This window comes from Streptopelia decaocto (genome assembly GCF_964273445.1).
Source record: "Streptopelia decaocto genome assembly, chromosome: 2".
NCBI lineage: Eukaryota > Metazoa > Chordata > Aves > Columbiformes > Columbidae > Streptopelia > Streptopelia decaocto.
The window spans coordinates 129,693,033-129,710,827 of record NC_138655.1 but is presented as its reverse complement, the minus strand read 5'-3'; the positions used below and the strand labels follow the sequence as shown (position 1 = coordinate 129,710,827).

Here is a 17,795-nt window from a genome sequence, read left to right as displayed (position 1 = left end):
GGACAGCAAATGTAAGACTCATACAGCAAAGAAGCAGGATGGAAAGGCATACAAGCACATACACTTGACATGCCCAAAAGAGGGGAAAAAAAAAAAAAAAGTAAAATGGGAGCCTCAGATTAAAACTACAAAATAACACATCTTTCTGGTAAAAACATCACATTTCTAGATGAAATAAGGGAAAGTTACAGTTTTATCTTCAACAGTAATTAGCATATAACTCAACATTTAATTCCATACTCTGCATCATTCAAGATAAAGAATGGACTGATGTGCAAATGAACGTTTTGCGTGTGAAAACAAAATGAGAGAACACATTAGAAAGGAACTGTATTGAAGCCGTCTGGAACTACACAAAGCACCTCAATATTGCTAAGCGCATCAATCCTACTCAAACTTTTCCACTTGTCCATCTCTATATATACAATATGGAAAGTAATCCTCCCTAAATTTTACAGCATTTAATCTTTGCACCATCTATTTACTGGTGCTGAATAATTAAACTCCAGTAATAAATTTGACTTGTGAATCACAAGAAAAACAAAAAGCCCACATCAATATTGTCCTGTGCCTGTCTCACTGGGCTCGTGTTAAGGATGAAATTGCCAGAAAAAGCCCATGTGGCCCATGGAGCTATGTATTTGTCACCAAAATCACAGGAGGATCAAATCATAAAAGCTAAGATGACATGAATGAAAGAGGCAGGTTTAAGGAGTGAAGGATCTCTTTTTGTGAGGTGCCCTGTAAGGCCAGCCCTGTCTGTGGTTAAGTGTTAGGTGTATTTTAATCCTGCCTCCGTCCCTGTTTCATGACCATTCTGGGAAGCTTCACATTTTCTGTTAGGTAGGTAAATCCCAGGTCACTGAAGAATTTTCCAGGTCAAAACTAAGCATTTGAAGTCCACCCAATAGCTAGCTAGAAGCCGTAAAAATGCTCTAGCACTGTACAGTCCTATGTTCTGCACTTAAATGAGCAACTGAAATGAACACAGCCCCATTTTACAGAAATACCACCTTCAAGGTCTCAAAAAAGTGGAAAATGTTATTACCCCATGCTTGAGGAAAAAAAAAAAAAGAAAACGTACAAATAATTAAAAAAAAAGTAAACATGTCTTGATTATATTTTACTACCCTTGAATTACATTTCCAAAATGCTAATTTTTATTCCACCCCTTCGAAATCTACTGTATCTACACTGGATTTAAGCTCCACTACAAGTATGTTCTCAGGGTGCCTTTCGTAAAGGGAAGGCAGCAAAAAGAAAGCAAAACCAACCTTTCAGAACCTGTGTTCAGAGCCATGTTTCACTAATAATTTTTCATTATTTCATCTAGCTTATTTTTTAAAACTGCAAAGTTTTTTTTAAATTATCAAACAATATGAAGAGTTATAAAATTAATCTTCCAACAACATCGCAGTTAACAAGTCATTATGGGAAGAACAGATAATTCTTCACTAACCCTGTTATCTGTGTAGGAATCACCACAACTATCCAGGTTTGTTTCCATTCTAATTGTAAGCTTTCAAAGATTTAAAAAGAAAAAAAAACCCAAACAAAAAAACCCCACCACACACACCTGTTCACGTCTGCAAAAGTAAATGCAGAAAGAGAGAATAAAAACCCAAAATCACTATGCAAAATTTTGGCCCTTCACTCTCAAAAATATTCTAGTTTGGACCCAGGTGTGGTCCTCCATCTCCTTCCACAGAAAGGAGGATAAATGCAGCCAACAAATGGCATATTTTCTATCATGTCTTCTTACATGCAGCATGTTTCTCCCTGCTTGATATTTACAGAAGAAAACTAAAAAACAATGCCACTACTTTTTTTTTAAAAAAAAAAAACAACTATGACCATTGTAGCCACCATACATATTTTAACCTCGTGAAGCCATTTCCCATTGCCTTGCTTACACAAGATACAAACTTTCATTATACTGAAAATTAGCAATACAATCCAATGACCACCCAACAGCGTAACACTCTCTGCTGGGACAGAGATGGTTGCGTGAGGGATTTTGAGCCTGATTTCCTCAAACCAGCCTTCAGACACCTCCAGATGGGAGATGGAGCACAGCTCCTTAAGAGGCACCTGCCAGGTGCACCTTTGCTACTCTCTCCCTCCTTTCCCAAACAGCCCTCCCAGAAGAGACATAGTGAATTTATTTTCTCAACAAAGAGCCCTCAAAGTAGGGAAAAAAAATATATTTATCCTTCCAACTGGAAAAACACACCTCATCATTTCCACAATTGAGGTGGTGTGAGCATTTTGAGCATCCAGAGGCCTCAGGAGCTGGCATGGTGGACCAGGTCTGGGTGGGAAACCCACCTGGAGGTGGGAGCCAGGGCCAGGAGGCTGCACCAGGCACATCCCCAGGTGCTCAGAGTTAGCACCTGCCCGCCCCCCTCATCACACACAAGTGACATCAGGGACATTTGAATAATCAGACTGCAGCCTACATCACCTTGTGAGATACCAGCTGCTATTGGATTGCGGTAAGGTAGTACCAAAGCCTTGCACCACAAGTTACATGGGCACAGGCAAATAAATGTATACTATGGGTCACCATCATCCTCCTCCCGCATTGCTGCTCTGCAAGAAGAAAACCCATCTAAGAAGCAATCATGACTAACAGTGCCCTGCCTTCTGTTGGAGAGTGTGGCTAGTAGTCAAAATTATTACAATGCCTTCTCAAGGTTTTGCATAAAGTGATCTAAAGCTTTAAATATTGCAATGGTCTTCTTCCACACTGAGGGGTCTGAATGCAGATATGCTGCATTCCTTTGGCATTCCCTTGAGATTTCAGTAGTAAGTCAGGAATCTACTCTGAGCTTTTTGAATACTTTGCACCTCCCCCAAAATAATTCTCCACCCTTCCATCAAGGAAACCTTGACCAGGCCCCTTCTTTCAACCACAGCATATCCCCCTCTCTGTTTTTAAATGCTTCCGGAGGAGGGCGGGGAGAGAGGGGAAGACTCACACATGGGCTCTCTTCTTCCTTCCACAGCAGGTAGGAAGGTAATTTTGCAAACCTGGGTGTGACCACTTCAAATCTGAAGATCCAGCAAGGACTGGAATGCAGTGACTACTGGGCCGAAGAATTTCACCCTGAATAACAAGCCAGGCGCACTCCACCATCTTCTGGATTCAGCTCAACTTTACGGCAACCCCAGCTGACACCACCTCCTGACCTTCCTTTATGTGACGAGGATATGGATTAACAAACCCTTACCCTTTCCTCCCATGCACCTCTGGAGAAAGATACTCACAAACTACCTTTGTGAGTGATAATGTACCCACTCTGCTAAATATAAAAATAAAAATCATATTTAAGGAGGCTGTAAGGAGTGGGGGGGCTGGGATTCTCCATGAAGCAGCCTCGCAGCAGCAGAGGTCAATACAATGTATTGAATAATTTCTGTGCACTACAAAACAACTTTTGCTCTTATGAAGTAATCATTTGACCAAACTATTAATCGTAAGCTCATGCTGAAGGACAGACTTGACATAACCTTTTTTGTTGTTGTTAAATGGCATCCCTGCTCTAACCGTATCTCATCTCCCTGGCCCTACAGCTTGCAAATGCGCTGGCTGGGCCTGGGGAGCAACACACCCCCACCCCTGCTGAATCTAACAACTCTCCCTTCAGTAAAAGGATACAAAGACTTCAAATGAGTTACTTTGAAAGCAGCTTAATAACCAGTTTCACCAAAATACTCAACATTTGAAAACTGTGGGTTTACACTTATCTAGCGACTCTAAATAGACGCCAAGTAAGAAATGTTTATAGAGACATGGAACAAATCTCCAACTTTTTGACTCCCCCAAAAAAGAAAAGTATTAGACATGTATAAACAGACCAAGAGAGTCACTTTTACATATGGAAGCCACTGAATAAATTTTAAGTGGCTTTCTATATTTGATATTGGGAGAGGGGGGGCAGAAACAAAGGGGAAGGAAGTGCATTTGTGAGAAATGCTATTTAATTTTCTGTTAAACAGCAGTGTAAATTTGAACTATATCTGATACATTCCAGCATGACACTACATGATGAAACAACGTTTTAGCAAATAAGTGCTTTGGGAGGAGCATTACGGGTATGCTGATACAGTTACATTTGCTATTTTTTCAATATTACGCCTATATGTAGGCAACGCATGCCTAGAAATGTGCTTGAGTTCAGTGTAGAATTCTTTTCAACAAGTTACAGACAGATGCACGCTTCTGATAATTGCTCACAGACAAATAAGAAGACATGCTACCCCATATGAAGAATGGATTTTACACCACTTCAGCTAACAGCTGAAAGAAGAAAATACTTTCAAAGGCATTAAATTATTATTAAAAAAAAAAAAGTTGAGTGCAGCACCAGTGATTTTAAATTTACCTTTATCTGATTGAAGTGGACCTGTTTTCAACAGCATAAACAGAATATTACTTGTGCAAGTTTAAGGTTAATAATAATGATAATTTTATTACAGAGACTAATAGGAGATTATCAATTCTTCTCTGTCGCATGGAATTTTCTCTTTAAATCTAAAAATATATTCTACCCGCAACAGTATTTTATATACCAAAGATCTGAAATAGAGGCTACTATAAATCAAAGCCATATACCTTGCATATTAAATGAGAAGGAGCACATACAACATATTAATTTCCAATTAAAAGAATCAAATAAATATAACCATAAAGATTAGCATGCTACAAAATGGTCCAGGTAAGGGTTCTCCCCCCTTAACTAGAGTAAAAATCCTCCACATTTTCTCAAGTGATGCTTTCCTCTAATACTAAATAGTGATTAAACTTCTAATTCTCAAAATACCAAGATACAATGCCCATCAAGGCAGCTAATTCACCTTTCCAAATCAACTATTTTTAAAAGCCTGCACTTTTAAATATAACCCTGAAATAGTTGAAGCCCCTTTTAACAAAGTTATACAGACAGACATACTTCCCAGATTGAATAATGGAGTAGAGGAACAAGCACGTGGAAAGTTTGATCTATTTTGCTTTTACTCTCTACTGCATGCCAGGTTTTCTATAATCTAAATATTTGTGAAAGAAGCAGGCTGATTTGCTATAGACAGTATAAAAATACTACCCTCCTTTACTGCAAGTATTGCTTCTTTACATGAGGCCCAACAAAATTACTACCTTACAAAAATTAAACATACATTTAGAAATTAAAGATGAATAAATCCTGTCGTTATTGGGAAGCATTCATTCTGCTGCTGCTTCTGTATACCAGCTCAAAAAAGTGATGAAAAATCCTCTCAAATACAAATGAGACTTCTATTACGTGCCTATAAAATGCTGCAGACTCCAACATGGCAGGATCAAAAAATATGTACACCAGTGTATTTACCAGATGCTTTTTTTTTTTTTCCTGGAGCAAAGCTCATGTGTTTGCCCGTTATACAGTTCACAACACCATATTTCATTTCCTGCTAACATGCCAGATTTTAACGCTTCTCACAGAACTTTAAATTTTAAAATCTTCACAATCATTTGCCATCAGACCATAATAACTTGGTTCTCCTACAAAAACACAATTTTCTTTTTTTCTTTTTTTTTTTTTTAATGAATTAAATACTGCCATTGTTGCCCAGCCAAGACACAACATTAGAAATACATGGGATGATTCTAAAAAAAACCTCTAAGACAGCACAGAATACACGCCTGTGGTTTTAAGAAAGCGGTCCATTTATCTACAGGGAAGAGAAACACAAACCTAAGCATTTTTCAAATTGCTTCTCACTGGGTAACTGAGGGCAAGGTGGTGGGGGGAAATAAAAATAAATTACCTTTGTCTTTTAGGGACTGAATGTTCAACTTCTATGAGTTTCCCATGCAGCTCCACTTTACCTGCAGAGATTAAAAGAAAGGGGAAAATATCTGAGCGCGGCTGCAAGTCCCCGTCTCTCGGAGTGGCTTTTGCAGGGGTGTAAAACAGGGGAGGGGAGCGCAACACGTTAGCCCATTCATCGGCAACCAGGGCACCGGCGGAGCGGGGACCCGGCGCCCGCGAAGGCGACACAGCTCGGCGGCCGAACCGCTGCCGCTGGGGAGCCGGGGCTGCCCTCGGCGGGGCCCCTTCCTCCGCCCCAGCCCCGAGCTCCAAACGACCCGTGAAACGCCGAGTGCGGGAGCCAGGCTCAGCCCCACCGAGCCGGCCAGGCCGCCCCATCTCGGGGAGGGAGAGTGGGGGCTCCCGCCGTCCCCCGAGCCGCCGCCGGGCCTCCAACTTCAGGCGGTTTTCTGCTCGGAAGAGGGCGGGAAGGGAGCCGAAGCGAGACACCGAACGCAGCCCGAGCCCATCCTTTCCAAGGGAGACTCTGCCAGCAGACCTCCGCAAAACCGCTTCACGCGAAAATAAAAATATATTTTTTAATTTATTTTTTTTAAGCACACAAAAACAGGATGTCGGGGCCAAGAGCCGGCGCGCTGCTGGAGGCGGTGATGGGTGCGTGAGAGCAGCGAAGAGAAACCGAAATAAATAGCAGGGCAGCGCGGGGGGGTGGTGGGGGTGCGGGGCAGCAGAGCTCCCCCCCTCCCAAGTTTGGGGCAATTCGGCGGCTCGCCCTCCGCCCTGCGCCAAGCCGGGGGGAGCCCCAGCCCGCTCCGGGGAGAGGCGGCCCCTGCGAGAGGCTGCGGGGGGGGTCCAGCTGTGCCCAAAGCGGGGGTGTGCAGCCGCTGCCCCACTGAGCGCAGCGCACCCCGCTCAGGGCTCCGCGCCCGCAGACCGCCCCCGCCTCACTGCGACCGCCGACTCCCCCTATCCCCCCCCAGTATAACGAGGACCTGACGGGGCAAGGCTGGCCGTGGGGTGTGGAAAAATATGTAAGCCGCCGCGCCGCGGGTCCGTGGGCCCAGGCTCCAGCCCCTCCCCGGCCCCTCTCCCCCGCCACGCCGGGCCGGCCCCTCCCGGGGGCCCACCGCCGCGCAAGCCCCGCGCAAAGCCTCCGTGGGAAGGCCGGGCGGCTCCAGCCACGATAGGAAAACAACAGTTTGCACCTCACCTGGGGGCGGGGGCGCAGGGACTCCCCCCTAATCTTCACCCACCCCCCCCGCGCCGAGGCCGGCGGCGAGGCCCAGCCCGCCGCTGCAGCAGCTCCGCGACCGCGGAGGAGTGCGGGCAGCGGGGGCCGTCGGGGCTGCGGAGAACACGGCGGGAAAGGACCGCTCACCTGAAAGTGCCTCGATGGCCTTCATGGCCCAGCTCTCGTCGGGGCAGTCCACGAAGGCGTACCCCGTCTTCACCAGGAACTGGCCCGAGAAGGGGATCTTGGAGTCCTTAAAGAGACTTTCCAGGTCGAGAGGGCTGACGTTCTCGCCGAGGTTGCCGATGTAGAGCTTGTTCATCTTCCTGGCGGCTCGGGGAGGCGCGCACCGCGGGCTGCAACCCTCGTCTTGCGAGAGGAGGTGGGGAGGAAGGGGGAAATAAAACAAAATGCGATGGAGGAAGGAGAGAGAGAGAGAGAGAGAGAGAGGACAGGGGAAAGAAAAAAAAAAATCAGATCTGCAGCTTGTGTCCCTCCCTCTCTCTCGGGGTAAAAAAAAAAAAAAAAAAAAAAAAAAAAAAAAAAAAAAAAAGCTTAGCCAAACGGGAGCCCTAAGTGCCTGCCGTGCTACCCGGGCGCATGGGGGGCGCGGGGGAAACACCCAGCGCCGGGGCCGCGGATGGCGGGCTGAGGAGAGAAAAAGAAGGAGGGGAGGGGGAAAAAAAACTACTTTTTTTGTCTTGCCCCCAAGTCCCTTTGGCAGCAGCAGGCGGACTATGAAAATGTCACACTACGTGCGTGCAGGCGCCGCCTCTCAGGATAAAAAAAAAAAAAAAAGAAAAAAAAAGAAAAAACGGAGAAGGGGCTTAGGGGGAGGAAAGGAGGGAGGAGAAGAAAAAAAAAATTACTTGAATATTCCGGCTTTTTGAATGAGCCACGTGTTCAAACTACAAATCAACTTCTCACGTGAGGAATCCCAGCCCTTCAATTAGCGAGTGGATGGGGCTCACACACACTCACGGAGGAGGAGGAGGACCGGGGTGAAGGACGGGAAGGGAGGATGGGGGGAGGCTGGACAGGACAAGTTTAGAGAGGGCCCGAGGGCGGGGGAAGGGGAAACCGGAGTTGGGTGGGCGCCGGCGCTGCTCCGGTCTGCGCCGCCTCTGCCCTTCCGCCGGGGGAGTCCGCTCTGCGCGCCCCCACCGCCCAAAATCGGCTGGGCGACCGCACCTCCCCCCGTGTGAGCGGGGTGTGATCCCGGGGAGGGAGGGGAAAAGGCACCGCAATGCCCGCCCCCCCCTCCCACCCTGCTCCTCCCCCGCCGTGCCAGGCTGTGGGGATTATTCATTGGGGTCGTGCCTGGGCGATCCAGCTCCCCGGCACCATGGGTCGGGGGGGAGGGGGGAGAAGGAGGAGGATGAGGGGAAAGAAGAAGAGGGGGGAGGGAGTGCGGATGTGGGGGGAGACGGTGGGGGAGAGCGGGGATCCGCTCCCGCGCAGCGGCGGCTGCGTGCTGGGGGGCTGGCGGGGCGGGGGCGGGGGGTCTCTCCAGCCTCGGAGGAGCCCCATATGGTAATGTGTCTGCATCACTCGCAGTGCCCCTTGCGCTGAGCCTTACGGAAAGGAGGAGAAAGAGAGGAAAGGAGAGGGAGGAAGAAAAAAAAAAAAAAGACAAAGGGGTGGAGGAGAGTTGGGGGATGATGAAGAAGGGGAGAGTCCTGGGGCGAAGGAGCCGCGCTCCGGCGCTGCCCGGCCGGGGAGGGGCGGGGGGACCGTGCTCCCTTTCCAGCTGGGTAATGGTGGACGGCGCGGGGGGGGAACGCGAAGGCACCGTTGCCCTCGGCTGGTAACGGCACACAAAGGGATTTGGCGACCCCCCTCCTCCCCCCCTTCTCCCCGGCCCGGTTTAAGGAACCATTCATAATTCTCCACATTCGTACGGATACAATGGTGGGCTTGTGGGGGAGGGGTTTGGGGGTGTGGAGCCTTTCCAGTGCAAACAAAATGTTGCCTGAAGATGAAGAAAGGATACGGAAATGAAAGCCAGCACTGTGTTTAATATAGCGATCTAGTAGGTTTTGTTTAATAATTCAACACACTTTAGCCGAAGGTTTCATTTATTCCATGGTAGGCTTCTTGTGGTAGGTTTTAATAGGTATATCCATGGAAAATGGTTAAATACTTTTATTAGTGAGCAGTGAATGGATTTCCACATGTCCTCTAGTACATCTGGAAATGCGTAGTAAACAGGAATGCTTCATAGTTGTGTGCCTAACTTCTACCCAGTCTACAATTAAAGAAGAGGGGATTTAAATGTCCTTGGAAGGCGGGCGAGAGACAGGCTTTTGTCACCCGGTCCCCGGCCGCTGCCGCTCGGCTGTGGGACCCGGGGCTCGGAGGAGAGCAAGTCGCTGGAGATGTCGCTGGTGGTGGTTATGATGCAAGGAGTCATGGCTCACCATGAGGGCTGGAGCCCCAAGCCATTGTGAAATTATCAGGGGCTGGGTGAATGTTGCAGTAAGTTGGAAATACGGCCCTTTTTGTGGTGTAGATCCAAGCGCCTGGTTTACCGAGAAACTAATATTTGTGATTTCAACCCATTGGTTAGTCTCAGTGTCATTTTTATGAACTTTTAATTGTCAGCTTGTGATTGAGGAAAGTGAGTGTTTTGTGTTCCACTCATCAGAATTTAATCACAACTTCCATTTCGTAGAAAATTAGCAAATAATTATATTGGAGATAGGAAGATTTTTTTTTTTCCTACAGTATTAACCTGTTTATGACTCTTCAATGCTGGATGTGGTATTTTTCCTAAATGAATTTATATTTCATAACCCCATCCTGCGTAGTCTGGCTAAAATAAACAATCGCCTAAGTTAAAAACAGCCCCCTCCAAACTGCTGAATTCTTAGTCAAACTTGTGAAAGGAATTAGTCACTTCTTGCAGATTAATTGCATTCTTTATAAATTTGATTTGTACTGAATCTATAAGGCAGCCTGCATGTGCTCATTTCTGCATGGTTAGTCTATGGCGGTATCTGGTATTTCCTCTTAAAACTGCTAAACAGGGTGTGTATATTTCATTTATTCTAGTTTGATAATCTGTTTTGCTGGAATTTTTTTTTAAAGAAATTAAGATCGAGAGTTCATTATAACAGTATGCATTAGTTATCTAATAATACCATAAACCTCTTTGTAATCAGATCATTGAAAAAAAACCCACCCTTGCTTATTAGCAATCCCTTTTTTAATAGATAAACTCTGAAAACATGTTGCCAATAAGTTGAAATATTTTCTGTAAAGCTAAATAACGTATAGCTTTGTTTGTCAAGAAGTGTGGGTTGGTTAGTGGATTCAAGAGTAAATCCAAATCTTGAATGTCAAAAAAGGCAAATCAACAAAAAAAAACTTGCTCATGCTGTCTGACAATTTCCACTGGCCGGTACAAATGGACATAGTTCAGATCAATTGGGCACTCCCAAATCTTAATCTTATTGATAATACAGTTTTGCAATTTGAGATGTAATTTATTTTGTCAGTCACAAATGAAATACATGAGCACACAGTCCAGCATTTTCATAGGTAACCTGTTTTTTTGAGACACCTCTGTATGAAAAGACATTATACAGTTTATTTTTTTTAATATTTCAGATGTTTATGTTTATTGCCCAGGCAAAACAATAAGTTAAAAAGCATAAATATTCTATACAAGGAAGCAAAACCATCTTTAACTAGCAAGGGCTTTTACGACAGTCTGCCATTTAGAATTAAACTCAGCCATGTGCTTCTCCCCACCTCCGGGGTGACACACCGAGAGCCCCCGCCGTGTCCGTCCGCCCCCTTTTCCACGGTCACGGGTGGGCAGGGCGCTCCCTACCGCGGCCAGCAGCCCCCCCGCTCCGCTGGGGTTCCCCCCTCAGCGCGGGGCGGGCGGGCGGGCGGCACGTTGGACCGTCCGCAGCCTCAATGTTTATCATTAAATGTCTTTCTCTTTTTTTTTTTTTTTCTTTCCTTTGCGTGCCGCCGCCCACCAAAGGCTCCCGCGTGGGTTTGTGGCTGAGGCGCGGCCGCCCACGACGGGCAGCGGGGGCCGGGCAGCCACCGCGGGGCGCGGGGGCGGCGGGCGCCTTCCGCGGGGCCTAACGGCGGCCGGGCGGCCACCCGCCGGGCTCCCGGCCGCCGCTACGACGCGGGGGTGCCGCTGCCGCCGGCCCTGCCTCATCCCGCAGTCGCGGAGCCGCCGCGCCTCCGGGGCCGCCCCCCCGCCGACGGGACGGGACGGGACAGGGCCATGGCGCAGAACCCCCCCGGCCCGGTCCCCGCGGCAGGGCGGCCGCGCCCCCTCCCCCCCGCCAGGCGCCGCCAGCCCCGGGGGCGCGGAGCCGCCCCGCGCGCCCAGCCGCGGGCGGCCATAGTAACTCGTAGTAAAGCGGGGCGTGGCGCGACGCGGGCTCCCATTGGCTGCGCCCTGCGCCTACCAGCGCCGCCCGCTCCCGCGGCGCGGCCGCCACTGGCTGGCGGGCGGGCGCTCGCAACCGCCCATTGGCCCTTGCGCCGGCCCCTGCCGCGCGTGGCGCGAAAGCGGCGGCGGTGTGGCGGCGGGGGCGGCGGGGGGCGGGCAGGGACGGGAGAGGCGGCCCCGCTCCCTCCCGGCGGCGGGCCGGGGCTTTGTCAGGCGGTAAGTGGGTGCCACGCCGCAGAGGTGCCGGTTCCGGCGGCCTCCGGAACAAAGGAGCGGTGGGGTGCGGGCGCCTGACGGGAACGGGGCGTGCGGCCGGCTCCGCGGCATGCCCGCAACGGGGAGCCGCGGGGAGGGACCGGCGGCGGCAAGCAGCCGGTGGGGTCCGTGTCCCCGGGTGCTGGAGCGGTGCTGCCGGCAGATCCAGCCGCCCTTCCCGGGGCGCGACTGCTCGGGGAGCGGTGTCTCGGTGCCCGCAGCCTGTCGGGCTCCGGGTTGGGAGCGGGCTCGGTGCGGCTCCCGGCGGGCGGCGAGGCTGCCCGGGCAGGCAGGAAGCACCGGGAACGGCTCCGCTCCGACCCCAAAGTTTCGGCCACAAAATACTGCAAAGCCCGGTGAATTTGCAAGTGGGAGCGCGGCGGCTGACTGTGCGGGTGTGAAATGAAACAAATAAATTACACGGTTGCATCGGAAGTTCTAGAGCTTGAGAAAGAAAAAACAAACCAAAACAACAACAAAAAAACCCGTAGCCAGCTCTGTTCGATTTTATTTTATTTTATTTTCGCAATAAAGAAAAGAATTATAAAGAGGTGAGCTGTCTGTGCTGTTTTGCTTACCGGAAAGTTACAGGAATTCTTTGTTTTGTAGTGCAATGTTATCACAGTATTACTGTATTAAAATGATACAAACGATTTCTAGATAAGTATTTCGGTATATAAAACATAGTGGCTGTGGATTAGAATGAACCTCTGCATGCTGATTTGAAAGTATTTTAGTTTTTTTCCCTTTTGCCCAGGGATCTCTTTATTAAAGTACCGATTCCTCAGTTGATCTTAATTTCACCTTTCAAACATTTGCAAACAGATCTTACGAAACAAAAATCTGATCAAGTGCATTTAAATAATACAAAAATAACTTAGAGTCTTGTTTGAATATATATATGTACACAAACTTTTCATCAGTGTTCACTTTGCTTGACCCAGCTGGATTTAAAATGATAGACCTTATCATATTTCAGTTTGATATCTGAAACCTGAGATCTTTGCAGTTGTGGTGGAAAGAGAACATAGAGAAAATACAAATATATCATGTATAATACAGCCAGACAAAATCAGAAGTTTATTTGATAAACTGACAGGAAGAATTGCCAATATGGCTTCCTCTAGCTACAAAATGTTTTGTGGGGCTTTTACAAGGAGTGCAGAACTGAAAAAGAAGACGTTATTTCAGAAGTAAAAATGTTTCTCACTGATTAAGTGTATTCTAACTCAGTTCAGATGTTTTTTTGGTTTGGTTTGGTTTGGTTTTCTTTTGTTACATTTTAGAGAAATAAGAATATATTTCTCGTTTGTTCCTCCTTTGATCACAGAGATCTTTTTGCCAAGGGGGTGGGGGGAGAAATATCAAGTAAGGGAGTAAAATGGGGCAGCAACCCAAGCATGAAATCCCTTCGGTGAGAACAATGAGACCCTCCTCTCCAGAATCTGGTTTGCCTTACTAGTACGATAGTGGTGTTTGCAGCTAGTTTCATGGGTCTGTGGTGAATTCAGCCCCAGGACCTTCCATAGCTTAAAATTATAGTGAAGGAGTGTTAAATTTGCTTTTTATTACCTGGTACTGGCTAGATTTTGCCCAGGCTTCCTTCTGAGTAGCCATTATTTATAAATAAGAAAAAAATCTCCATTTTTTTTTCTCTAAAAATTCTGGTGTAATGCTGGCCTTTGAAGAAACTCTGTAACATTTTGGGTTTAATATTAAAAAAAAATCTGGTTTTGGTATAAATTAGTTATTTTGTTGTGTTAAAATAAAATTAGAGTTGCTAGCTGCTGAAGTTTAATAGTTTGCATTTCTGTTTGTTTGTTTTAATTTGGTTGAGTATCTTAAAATAAATGTATTCTGTTGCCTGAGGTTGATAAGAATTCATTGCCTCCCAGTTCAGGCAATAGTTTGGTTTATATTTTGATTTTGTCTTTTACAAATTTCATCAGGAGTAAGTGTTCCAATTTTGATGTAACATTCATGAAAATAGCTGCTTAAATTGGCCATTAATACATTAATCCTTTGAAGAATGTGGTCATGAATGTTTGTATTTAAAATGTATTTTCCCAGCACAGTATATATTTTCTCTTTTGCCACTTATTATTTTTCTCAAGATCAGAAAGCAACCTAATGTTAAATACAGTCGAGTTCTGGTTTCTGCTCTGTTTCTTAAGCAGACCGAATTTGTTGAGTCTGTGAATTATAGAGTATATAGCAATTTTAAACTACCTGTGAGGCTGAAGGCTGAGCTGCAGGATTGTTGGCTCCTCCTGCAGACATTAGTGCTTGTATCTGAATAAATTCATTAGGTCGTTTCAGTTATTCTTTGTCTGATCTAAAATAAATCAGGCTTAGGCTTTTGTGTTTCTCATTAAACACAACATAACTGTTTCCTTTGCAACGGGTTAGCTTAGTATATTATACATATTTTTATGTATAAAATGTGAGGGAATTTTGATTACAAGAGATCCATTTGGGTAGCTATTGTCAGTACAAAATGGCTGGCACAACCTTTTTATGTAAGGAAATACCTATATTTTTCCCCCCAAGTCATGCTTCTCTGACAGTTAATTACTCAATGAAGTTTGAACTTATTTTTTCTAAAACATTTTCTGTACAGCCTAGTTATTCCCAAAAGTAGCTAAGACAAGTAACTAAAACTTCTACAAAAGTAAGTATTTAAGTAGGAGAAAAGAGATCTGTAAAACAAAAATCCCCTGCATCCCCATAAGGCATAGCCTGTGAAAATAAATACAAGTCTTAGTGTGACAAAATTAAAGTGCATACATATAGCGTTACTTTCATGCTAATTAATTCCTGTTTTAAAGCTCAATTTACATCTCAATTGAGCAATCCTTGATACAACTGGAAGCACACAAATATATCTTGGACTAAGTAGCAGTTTCTACAAATTTCAGATTCAAGTTTTTCTTCAAGAAATATTTTTTGTTTCTGTAAAGTTTTGCAACAGCAAACAGTTATATCTGAGTTTTAAAATGCATTTGAAGGACTGCTTAAACCAAAGTTTAAAAATCGAGCAGGAAAACGTGAAACAAATTAAATATTTAGTTAAACCTAAATCTGCAAATTCTACTTTGAAGCTATTTTTTGCAAGTCTGTTTTGAGCCCATTGTTTGAACTTATAGTCGTGCTGTAGGAGTGAGGCTGAGCTCGCAGAATGCACACTAACAAAGTCCCATAATGGGGTCACAGAGGCCAGAGGAAAAATTCAGCTTTCTTGCATCAGACCTGTGATAAAGCCCCAGCCTATATGTAAACAGCCAGTGAAACATTCTCATAGGCAACAGCTAGAGGCAAGGCTAATACCTGCTTTATTTGCCATAAGCTAAAAATGTAAAAATACAGTCCAAGTTGTGTTAGCAAAAGAATGTCAAAATTTGTTTATTTTCATTCTTTGGGTGAAAAAAAATGTTAATTGCACGCTTCAGTCTATGCTCTTACTTTAAATGATGGATCCAGGAAAATTCAGAAGTGTTTTGTACCACTTCGTTTTAGCTTTGTGTGGGTTTCTAGTATTAATACTCGATGCTGAAAATCCAATTTTGAATCGAAATATGGTTCAAGTCGAAATATGATCTTAATTTTTTTAAAACAAAAAAATCCAAATATCACTTGTGATGGTAACGAAATACAGACTTGAACACTCAATTGAATTAAGTTAGTTTAAGTTGCTTGGTTAAACCCTGAAATTCAGGAAATTCTAGTTAAATTTCCTGCAGAGCTGACAAGATGGTAAAAATAAAGCTTTCTCTCTTAAAGTGAAAAATATATATATATTTCTAAGATAATAAGAATAAATGTGGATGTTTCATGTCACTAGTATAGTCTAATCATTTGATCAAATATAACTTTTTAATATCCTGACTTTTTAATTTTAATTGCCCACTTTTAATGCTGCCTTAAGCTTTAGGAAGCTAAAAGTAGCCCAAAGACTGCTGTTTTTGAATCTGCACGTGTTTTCAGCAAGTTGTGGTTATTTACCCTGAGGAGCAGAAAAGTGTGGGCTGACTGAACGAAGCAATGGGAAGAATAAGACAAAAGTGTTTCCTTGCTCTGTTAAGTCAAAGGCCAACAGGTGCCCCCTCAGTTTCTTGGGGAATCGCTCCCTGGCCTGGCTGAAAGGTTATGCTCATGAGCTGCAAATGGGATTTTCAAATGCTGCCTTTTGAAGAAACAGAACAAACCAGATCAGCTTTCTGGATGCAAATGCTGTCAACCTAATTTATGGTTTTCCCCATGTCCTGTAAGTAAGTTGCAGAGGTTCAAAACTAACTTCGAAGTGGTTCATGGGTGTATTTCAACGAGAAGCAGCAAAATGTCCAGCTTCAAAGTCCAGTTGTCTTAATAATTAAGAAAGAAAGAACAACTCTTTCTTTTCCAATCAGAAAAATACATTTTGCCCCATACATGCTTCCAGACAGTTTAGAAACTGTTTTGAGCATCAAGAAAAAAAAAAACTTGACAAACTGTAGCCTAAGGGAAGATTTTGTTTTCTCTATAAATTAGGAGTGAAAAAGGAGTGAAAAAGATATGAGGTTTTATACCTGAAATCCCCACAAGAACCCTATTGTACAGGCACACACTGTTTCCATCTGCTGCAAATAAAGTTGCAACTGATTAGTTTTATTCTTACACAAAATGGTTGGGTTTAGTTATTTTTCTTTTTTTTTCTTTTTTTTTCTTTTTTTTAATGTTGCACATTTTGTTGCGAACCTGTAGCATGAGACATCATATCTGTGTATGCACAGTCTCATCTTAAAACTTCTGCAGAGCCTGGTGAAGAGGCAAAACAAGCCAGGACTTGCTTTGCAGTTCTGAAGTTGTAGGTCAAGCACTGGAAAGCTGTGAACACCTTCGAGATCTGGTTATCAAATGACTGTTTCTTGTTGTAAACATCATCGATGTAGAATCTCCACATGCAATTTAATAATATATACTAAACCCAGGGTTTATTTTTCAAAACTGTTGAATTTCTAAATTAATAAAGCCGATATTTTCTTTTGGATCTGTGTTATATTTCATAAGTTTATGGTTTTTCACCTGTATTAATTTGTTCTTGCTAAAGTGTTAGCTGGTTAATGTTTTTTACAAATTTTCTAATACATATTTTTTTAAATTTTGTCATCTCAAAACAAACTTCATAGATTATATCTTTTTTAATATTATTAATCTTTTTATACACTTTAAGGATACAAAGATTCTTTAATCTGGAACAAGTGCATCTAAAATTAAGAAATAATCTTTAAAAAATCAATAAATAGTAACAGCACAGCAAAACAAAGGGTTTGTTTGGTTATTTTGTTGTGCTAGAAGTGAAGCATTTCTTGCAGTTAAATACTGAGTACAGCCCTTAGGTTTTTCAGGAAATCCATTCTTTTCCACGACTCTTTTTATACGATCCCTGAAATAAACTGGGAATAGGTTTTAAATATGGTAAAACACTGTGCTCCTGACTACATTAGAAATCCCTATCGATGACTAATCAAGTGACAGACAAATGCCTTGGAGTATGAACCTGCATTGTGCTTAGTTACTATTTTAAACCCTGATCTATATGTAACTGAACTAAACAGAAAACAACACCAGGAGATAATACATTAACACAAAATCATAAACCCCTTTCATCTGTGGTCAATGCTCTTCCTTAACAGTAAGGAGTTGTCCTAAAAGAAGAATGGGTTCCTTTCTAGCAAATTTTGGTGTTGAAGAAGTTCAACAATTCCCAGGAAAAAAAAGCACCACAGCATAAAGTTGTAAGAAATATCCTGGATAGATGTGGTGGGGCTGCCTTTGACTGGAGACACCAAGTCCTAGAGAAAAAATAGAGCAATAGTGACCACTGCAGCTCATTAGCATCACAGATGAAATGCTGCCTTTTCTTTGACACATCCCAAAACACCTGCCTGTGGGTGTGGAGGAGAGCTGCCCTTTGGGAACGAGAGAAATCATCATTTTTCCACTCATCATGTAGTATTTTTTTTAGAAAGTACAGCCATGCCCCACCAATGGAGTTAAATCTACACTGGTCCTGTGGGTGGTAGGTGGCTCTAGA

The 17,795-nt window shown here is 44.4% G+C and overlaps 1 protein-coding gene across 1 annotated transcript in view; it reads right to left on the bottom strand.

The window, feature by feature from the left end:
* Positions 1–8,166, bottom strand: part of IGF2BP3 (insulin like growth factor 2 mRNA binding protein 3) — a 116,189-nt gene extending 108,023 nt beyond the window's left edge. The window contains exons 1-3 of the mRNA XM_082045701.1: positions 7,914–8,166; positions 7,192–7,413; positions 5,809–5,869 (exon numbers count right to left, since the gene is read on the bottom strand). Of these exons, the coding sequence (XP_081901827.1) occupies positions 5,809–5,869; positions 7,192–7,366 (236 nt within the window). The 5' untranslated portion in view covers positions 7,367–7,413; positions 7,914–8,166. The remainder of the gene's footprint in view (positions 1–5,808; positions 5,870–7,191; positions 7,414–7,913) is intronic.
* Between the last annotated feature and the right edge of the window lie 9,629 nt (positions 8,167–17,795).